Raw genomic sequence first — 9,130 nt, forward strand, 5'->3', positions numbered from 1 at the left:
TTCTCTATTAACATGTTTGGAGGATGACCCTACTCAACTCTATACTGGCTCAGGTGTGGTGAGAGAAGGGAGGAGAGATCAGCGGGTGGAATAGGAGAAGGAGGATCATTCTTTGGTGGTGGAGAGAGGGGAAGGAGGTATGGAGATTCCTATATCTAATCCCGACAGCGATGCCAAAAGACCAAGAATAAAAACTTTTGCTTATCCTCACTCTGGCTGATTCTAAGATATCCAGGGTCTCAACACATGACAGAGATAGAAACAAAAAGAGAGAAGGCAAGATAGAAATTACTGATCAGTCTGTAAAGCAGACAAAAAAGTTCAAGATGAGAAAAGTAAACATACATATTTTAAATAAACACCAATCAATTTTGTGACCCATATTTAGAAAGAGCCTACAATATAATGTTTAAAAAGAACCCTCAGGATACCAGAGTAGCTCCCTTGCTTAGCAGGTAAAGGAGTCAAAGGGAATCAGGCCAAATAATGCCCCTTTGGGACTCATTAAAGCCCCTGACCCTGGAACAGAAAGTCCTTGATGATATCAGCTCCAGTAATCAATGAATTCCATTTCAACTGAGCTGAAGCAGACATCCAATCTAAAGAAGAGGCATCTGATGGGACAGCAGAGCTGACTCCCCCAAGAATATGACTCTTATTGGTTTTATTCCTCCTCAAAGACAATAAAACCTGAATATTGAAAGATAGTGCTTTAGCACTCTTCTTCCATTTCACTTATTGCTCTTCTCATTCTGTCACTTTTCTCTCAAACCTTGGAGCTATAGATTTTCATTTGCTCCCATTGCTGATCAGGAGGTGCTGGTTCAGGGAGAATTAGGTAAGACAAGCAGCTTCTTCCCTTTCCTCACACATGGGAGAAAGATAAAAGTAGTGGGTACATGTTACTTTAATATGATTCCTGAGCTGTGAGAATACCTGTCTAATTAAATCATCAGAGAAGCCAAATATCATTAAAATCTATGCAGGCCTAATCATGTCATTTCAGGAATTCCATCCTATATTAATCTGTTAGAAAACATAAAAGTTCCCCCCCCCACATATTTCCACTAGATTATTTCAGACTTTCTGTAAACCATAGGAAAACCAGTAGAGTTGGAGACTGACCGACTTTCCTCCATCAGAAGTGAGGGGCTGTGTATTCTCACACACAGAATCTAAATCGACCTTTGCATTAGGGAAAGAAAATGGGAGAGAGGGGGCAGGGCAGAAATAAAATAGGATCTAAAATTCTGTTTCAAATTAAGGAAAGAAATCTATCATAGGGTCCTCATAATGAAAAAGTCACTGATACCTCTTTACTTATCTTTTCTCCTTTACCCACAATTTTTTCCAATGACACATAGCATTGTTGATGAGGGCAAAAGTGAGGATTAGTAATAGACATAAATTCATTGAGGGTCTTGCAGGGAATTGCATTCAAAACTGATGCTAGAACCTTTTATCACTTTAGAATGCCTTGGTTTCTGACTTCTACAATAGTGTTTCCTGCTATGGCCACTCCCAAGGATTGTACTTCACCATAGTTCATCAAAATTACTCACCACATCCTCCCAAGAGAGACAAACTAAAATATTTAATCATTTTATTTTTGAAAAGGAGTTTCTCCAATTTAGTTCCCACATAGATTCCTATTTCCATATAAAAGCTCAATTCTCTACTAGCCTTCCAAAACAAGTTTCTGGTCTTCACTAATGATCAAAGGGATTTCCAATAAATTCTCTTCTTTCATTTCACAGTTTACATTAGATATTCAACACCTTATGGTTATACTTTCTCCTAAGAGAAAACTCTTGCCTTTGTGCTACAATAGGTAGTCCAATTTTGGCTAGTAATTGTTAAAATATGCACAGAAAAAATGATGTGGGAAGAAGTTAAAGGAATATTTTTTTTCTTTTAATTTTCTCAAAACTGCTAAATGTTACTCAAACTAAGTGAATTGTTCTCCCACTCCAAAGAGGAGATCAAAGACAAGTTCTAGGACATTTCTACTTATATAAATGTCTCCTTTTTTCACCTCACTATTAACATTCTCTTGATAGGATGTGAAGGGACAAAAGAAGGCAAAAATTATAAATGAGATTTTCATATATAAATTCTTTTTCCTCTTAGAACTGAATGTATTCTCAAATGAGTCTCCCATAGATATGTAATATGCTAGAAACCATTGTAATAAATAGCACTGGAACATGAGTATAAAGTAAAGAAGAATAGAACAAACACAAACATTAATTGAACAAACAACAGCTGCCATTCACATGTTTTTTTATGCTATCACAGCACTTTATATATTTTAACTCATTTTATCTTCACAATCACCTGGTGAGGTATATGCTATTATTATCCCTACTTTTCAGATAAGGAAATATTTAGGTGCTACAATGAATAGATCATAAGGCATGGGATCAAAAAGACCTGAGTTCAATTCTGGCCTCAAATACTTACTATCTTTGTTACCCTTGGCAAGTCTCAATGCTTTTTGTCTTAGGTTCCTCAGTTGAAAAATGAATAAGAGAAGAAAATAGCAAACCACTGCAATATCTCTGCCAAGAAAACCCAAAAAGGGATCATAAAGAATTGAAAATGAATAAAAATGTCTGAATAATAACAGATGAAAAAACTGAGGCAGAGAGAAATTAAAGCTACATGGAAACTCAGAAATCTGTAAGGCAGAATTCAGATGCCCATCTTCTTTCATCCAAGTGTAGGACTCTATCCATTATGACACTTAGTAAACTCCATGGAGATAGAATAAACTGTATTTCATTCTCTATCTTTCCCTTCACCCTAGTTTTTCTAATTCCAGATTTCCATCCCCACATATATTCAAACATACATTAAACCAAATCATTTATTATCTTTTCAATATTTCATAATTCCATTGTGTACCAGTTTCCTTCATTCTGAGAAGAGAATAAAAAACATTTTGTTATATTTCTCAGCATGGTATCTCATCTTAGAATAAAAGGAATTATAGTATTTCTTCACCTCCCACCACTTGTCCCCTCTTGAACTGCCTAACACCTTGAGAGCATTCCACCCAAAAGTTAAAACTCCTATGGACATTGACAACCTACTTGCACTAATTCTTCAATGGTTAAGACCTTCCCCATAACATATGACCCACAACTACCCCTGTTCTCAATACTCCATTTCCCAATCCCCACAATTTTCCCAGTTTTCTACTTTGAAGTTATCCATCCCTTTCTGTGTTCTGGAATACTGCTCCATAAGTAACAAACTGGCTTTTTTTTTACCTTTAATATTTTCCTTTCTCATTCTTTCCATCTTCCATTTCTCAATAAGACCCATATCCTTCCTAATAATACATAATCCTTGACCTCCCTTTTCAACACCAGCTTTATTTTTATGCATACCCTTATCTTATTGTTCCATGTGGGATAATATTCCTTTTTCTTGTTATCAGTTTGAGTTACTTCCTCTGCTTCCTTAACTTAGTCATCTCTCCTCAACTGAGGCTCACTCATACCATATCTACCTCACGATCAAAATTTTGGTAACCAGTGGAAAACAAACTTTAAGGTACAGACCTTATTTCCAGAATAAGTTCAATGCCTGCTTTTTAGTCTTTCTTTCCTTTTCCATGCCTGTCTTCTTATTAATAGATGGGGGACATAGATATTGATACTCTGTCTAACCATCCTAACCTTCCTGATCTTCTACATACTTATTTTGCATAATATGCTTCTCCACCCAACTTAGTCACATAAAAAGAAGGTCATGTACTTGATCTTTACAATGGTTACCATTTCACTAATGGCAACAATTCTTGAAATAATAATAAACATCATAATCATGATAGTTAATATTTATATAGGATTTACACACATATTATCCTAATTGATCTTTTCATCAATTTTGTGAAGTAAATGTTATTATTTTACTATGTTGCAGATGAGGAAACTGAGGTCAAGAAAGGCAAGTGATTTATCTGATCCTCCAAAATTGTAAATACCTTTTGCAACATATGAACTTAGATCTTCCAAACAACAAGTCTATCAACAACATCTACTAGCTGCTTAATTTTAATATATTAAGCCATTAAATCTTACTCATTCTTTATTCCCTCCCAAAATATGTGGTAATTATCATAGTATTCATAGTGTTTCTTTTCTTCTACATCACAAAATTCATGATAATATAGTCATTCATCCCTGAAATTCCCATTATTTCTATTTGCCATTCAATATCTAGGTAAGTTCTCTATCACTCTACCACTATACTGACATTGCATGTTTGTGACCTGATTTTTAAATTTTTTGTCTAAATTACTTGTTCTGTCTAGTTTGTTTGAATTATACTCTCACAATAATGTCAGCTCTGATATTCCTTTCAATGACCCTCACCCAGATGTTTTATAACTTGTTTCCTCCCCTTAACTCCCAGGATATTGCATATGATTCTTAATATACAGTGCTATTTCCCTATTTCATTTTTCTCTTTTTTTCCCCTGCTTCTTTTAACTCTCCTGTTCATTATGAATATAGTGTACACTCCTAGAGACATACTTTTAATATGAATACTTCATCCCACATAATTTCAATTGAACCCACAAGGTCAAATTTTCTGCATGAGTTGTGTGATCTGTTTTATTTTGTTTACTATCCATTCTTTGTACTTAGTGCACATATACATCCTAGACCCTTTATTATTATTGGATTTCATGTTTGATTTTTTTCTCCTGGAAAACACTCCTTTTATTCTTATCAATAAACTTGACTTAGAATCATTTTATAGCAAAAAGATTAGTAGATCTACATACATAATTTCCTCCTTTTCCTGCCCTTTTCAGCTTAAAGCCGATTAGTTCCAATTGTTAAGTGATTCTTCTCTATATAATGTTCTCTTCTCAAATCTCTAGTATATATTAGAACTTATCTTTCCTTCCTCAGATGTTTTCTTTCTTTCCTTAAAGCAAAGTTCTTTTTCTTTTTTATCCTACTATCACTTCCCAAAGACTCCAGTAGAATTTTCTTTAATCCTGCTATCACTTTCTAATGCCCCTTTAATAGAATTTCCTTGGTAACAAGTCAAAAAAAAAAAAAAAAGGAAAGAAAAAAGAAAAACATTACTATTTCTTTAAATATATACTTCATTGTATACCTATAGTTTACCACCTCTATGCTGAAAAGCTTAACATATGGTTCACAATGTTCTGAATTATAAATTCACTGATGTTTTCAAAGAACATTTTATTATCACTAAAAATTGAAAGTGAAAATACTTTCCCCTAGCACTTTCACCATCTCTTTCTGCATGGAGTCCAAGTTATAAATTGTGTTTAAGTTACTGCTATTTTGTACTGGAAGGACACAAAGATACCATGTTCACAGAAAGTAACTGCGAAATTATGCTATCACAATCCTTCAAACTTTAGAAGTTGCTTTCTTGGGAAAAGCTTGAGACTGAGTATTGTGGAAAACTGTTCATGTACATATATACATTGATCTGAAAAATTATTGGGAGAGGGCTGGCATTCTGAATAATATTTAATTTATCAAGTTGAGTCTTTCAATTTTTCTCTCAATAGAACAGTACAATCTTTTTGTACTACCTTTCATTTGCAATTACTATAATCCTTCCAGGGTATTATGCAAACAAAATTAAAGCCTTAAGTAAAAAACAAATTGTTTGATTAGGCGTAAATTTTTTTGCATTTCTTTAATATTGATTCTGGACCTTAATTCTGCACACAGAAGTAGACCTACCTGGCTATAGATGTCATAGATAGCTGTCTTCAAGTTTGAACATGACTTGTAGATAGAAGACTAAGTAAATCTGATAGATTCTTTGATTTCCAGAGAGCCAGAAGCTGTGTTGTGTGTTTTTTTTTTCAACATTGCTTCTATCCACAGGGCAATTAAACAACTCATTGTCAAGAAATGTGTAGTTCTGAATTTATCCAAGAAAAATTAGTGGTCTTTTCTACATCACCTCCACAGTCTTGCTTTCTTCATTTGATCTAGCTTTATTTTAGGGAACATAAGTCAAGGCATTTGTGTGCAATAGAGTTGATCTCCATAAAAACAGATATAGATAAATAAGCATAGATATGTGTATCTGTGTAATCAATGTTTAATATAATTTTATAATACATAATTAAACAAATGCTTTAATTTACCAAACTTAAGAGTTTTGCTCTCTCTCTGTCTCTTAAGCCTTATCAAGTCTCTCCACAAATCACAGGATCACTCTAAATAAAAGAGTTTTAGAATATGCATAGTCTGAGTTTCTTTAATCTCCTTTTTAGATTTGAAAATAATGCCCAGACCACACACAATGCTCTGGAACAATAATTCCTAAGGTAATTTTTGTTCTGCAAAGTCTATCAACCATTAATCCAATAATAATAAAATGATCAATCACTTGGATTATTTAATATGCTACTAAAAATATTAAGTACTCACAATAAAAATAATTTTCCCAAATCTCTAAAGTAAAATTTACACTAATTATATTTATAAATTATAAAAATTTATTCTATCTATAATTTGAAACTATGTAAAATTATAAGATTACATTTATAAATTGATTACAAATATATATTTTATAAAAATTAAAAGTAATATAGCAAGACATTATATTTATACTATTATCTCCAAAACTTCAGAGCAAGTGTGTGTTATAAATTTCATTTAATATAGTGGTTTGGAAACAATTTGATGACAGGTTGAGAAATCAGAATAACATGTTGCTTTCCAGGTTCCTGCTCATACATGGGGCATGGAACTCAGTCCTGGATGCCTTGTCATTATCAAAGATATTCAATCTTTTATAACTACAGGTAGACCATAATGAAATAGAATGAGCAAATTTATTAGAAAGCACAAAAAAATAGGATGTTACTATCATCACAATTCTCACTCTTCTTATTTCATCCTTAAACAAATTACTACCATTTGATTTTTAGGGGTAAAGGAAAACAAAATTAAAGACATGAAACACATAAACATAAATTCATACATTATAGGATAGAAACAAATACAATCCTATTTGTATCTATTGAATTTCTTCTCTTTAACACTCTTCTTCAAAATTCACACTAATATCACTAGCTATATGATTTTTTCAATTACAAATATATAATAAATTTATGTAAGTCTACATAATCTATATAAATCATTTTAGGCAGAAAACAGCAGAACTTACAAATATAAGCAAAAATTTTTAAAGTCAAGAAAAAGTAAAATTATGAAGAAAATCTAAAACAATCCTCTAATCACATCACCCCAGATAGTTTTATATTTTATATGTGTTTGTACATCAAAAGAACTATATTTCTTTTATATATTTCTTTTGATGTTCAAACACACACACACATATACATAGATACCTTAAAATAATTAATTCCTTTGCACTTGACTCAACTTGATGGTCATCTTTGTATGTTGTAGAAAGGAAATACTTTTATTAAGAAGTAAGCTCAATAATTGTTGGTGTGAGTCCAGTTGACCAATGGGAAGGCTTTTTCCACATTGGCTTGATACCTCCTAGAATTTAGTGGCTTGGAACAGTTTTCATGGATTCATCAGGTCTATGCACTTATCTTTCTGTTTTGTTCCAGGAAAAACATAATCTATGCAATGGAATTCTGGAACACCACCTTGGAGAATACTTTTTTCCTTATTGGAATTCTCCAGGACAGTAAGTTCCCTGGACTGGTTTGTGCCACAATCACATTCCTCTATCTCATGGCCATGATCAGCAATGGTCTCCTGCTATTATTAATTGCTATGGACAAGCAGCTACATGTGCCTATGTATTTCTTACTCAGCCAGCTCTCACTTATGGATTTGCTATTTACAACCGTCATTTCCCCCAAAACACTAGTGGATTATTTACGTGGACAGAGCACCATCTCTTTTTCAGGCTGTGGATTTCAGATGTTCCTAATATTGATAATTGGAGGTGCTGAAGACATTCTGTTGGCCTTCATGGCATATGACCGTTATGTGGCCATTCAACATCCTCTGAACTATATGGTTTTCATGAGACCCAAAGTTTGCTGGTCCATGGTGACCACATCCTGGCTCTTGGCATTCTTAAATTCCCTTATTCACACCACATACACTATGCATTTCCCTTTCTGTAGAGCCCGGGAGATTCACCACCTGGTCTGTGAGATCCCTCCACTGCTGAAGCTTGCATGTACTGACACCACAAAGTATCAGTTCATGGTATACACAATGGGAGTAACATTCCTCGTCCTCCCTCTCTCTGCTATCCTTGCCTCTTATACACTAGTTTTAACTGCTGTGTTCCACATGCCATCAACACAAGGGAGACAGAAAGCTCTCCTTACCTGTTCATCCCATCTGACAGTGGTTGGGCTCTACTACGGAGCTGCTGTGTTCATGTATGTCCTACCCAGTTCTTACCATAACCCTCAGCAGGACAATATACTCTCTGTGTTCTATACTGTTATTACTCCAGCCCTGAATCCCCTGATCTACAGCCTGAGGAACAAGGATGTATTAGGTGCACTGAAGAAGTTACTAGGAAAAGGCATCCAAAAACCAAAATTGTAGGAGCCTAGACATGTCTTTGCTTGATCTCTCAGCTGATAGCCAGTAACTAGGAAATACTCTCTAGGCTTGTTTCCACTTGTCTGAATCATTTCATATGGCATAATAATAAATTTTCTTTTCTATTCTTATTTCAACACTACTGTATTCTATCCATGAGGGCAACATAAGGAAAATTCTAGTGAAGTACAAAATATTTTCTTTTCTATTTCCTGGCAATAATTGTGCCTAGGTAACAAAACTCATACTTCATAATTCATTCTAGAATTCTTTTGAAAGAATTGTAGTCAAAATCAGCAGCCTATAGTTTGAAGAATATACTTTTCTACTTTTGAAAACTAACATAAAATTTATCCTATTTCAGTAGTGTGATGTTCTCTCAATTTTTGTGATTTTTCAAATATAGCTCAACAATCACCCATTTGAATATCATTATCTATATGATTTTGATTTCTGCCACAAGTCAATTCACCCACTCTCTACTTAAAAATATCAAGGAAAGAAAAATCCACTATTTCAAAGGGCAATTAATTATGTTAATACAATTTTGCTTTGATCAAATAAAG

General features: G+C 33.7%; 1 protein-coding gene across 1 annotated transcript; it reads left to right on the forward strand.

Moving 5' to 3' along the window:
• Positions 1 to 7,622: 7,622 nt before the first annotated feature.
• Positions 7,623 to 8,567, forward strand: LOC141553361 (olfactory receptor 2AG1-like). Its single transcript, XM_074285057.1, has one exon. It carries the CDS (start codon positions 7,623 to 7,625, stop codon positions 8,565 to 8,567), a length of 945 nt encoding a protein of 314 aa, XP_074141158.1.
• Positions 8,568 to 9,130: the final 563 nt, after the last annotated feature.

This window comes from Sminthopsis crassicaudata, chromosome 2, assembly GCF_048593235.1.
Source record: "Sminthopsis crassicaudata isolate SCR6 chromosome 2, ASM4859323v1, whole genome shotgun sequence".
Lineage (NCBI taxonomy): Eukaryota > Metazoa > Chordata > Mammalia > Dasyuromorphia > Dasyuridae > Sminthopsis > Sminthopsis crassicaudata.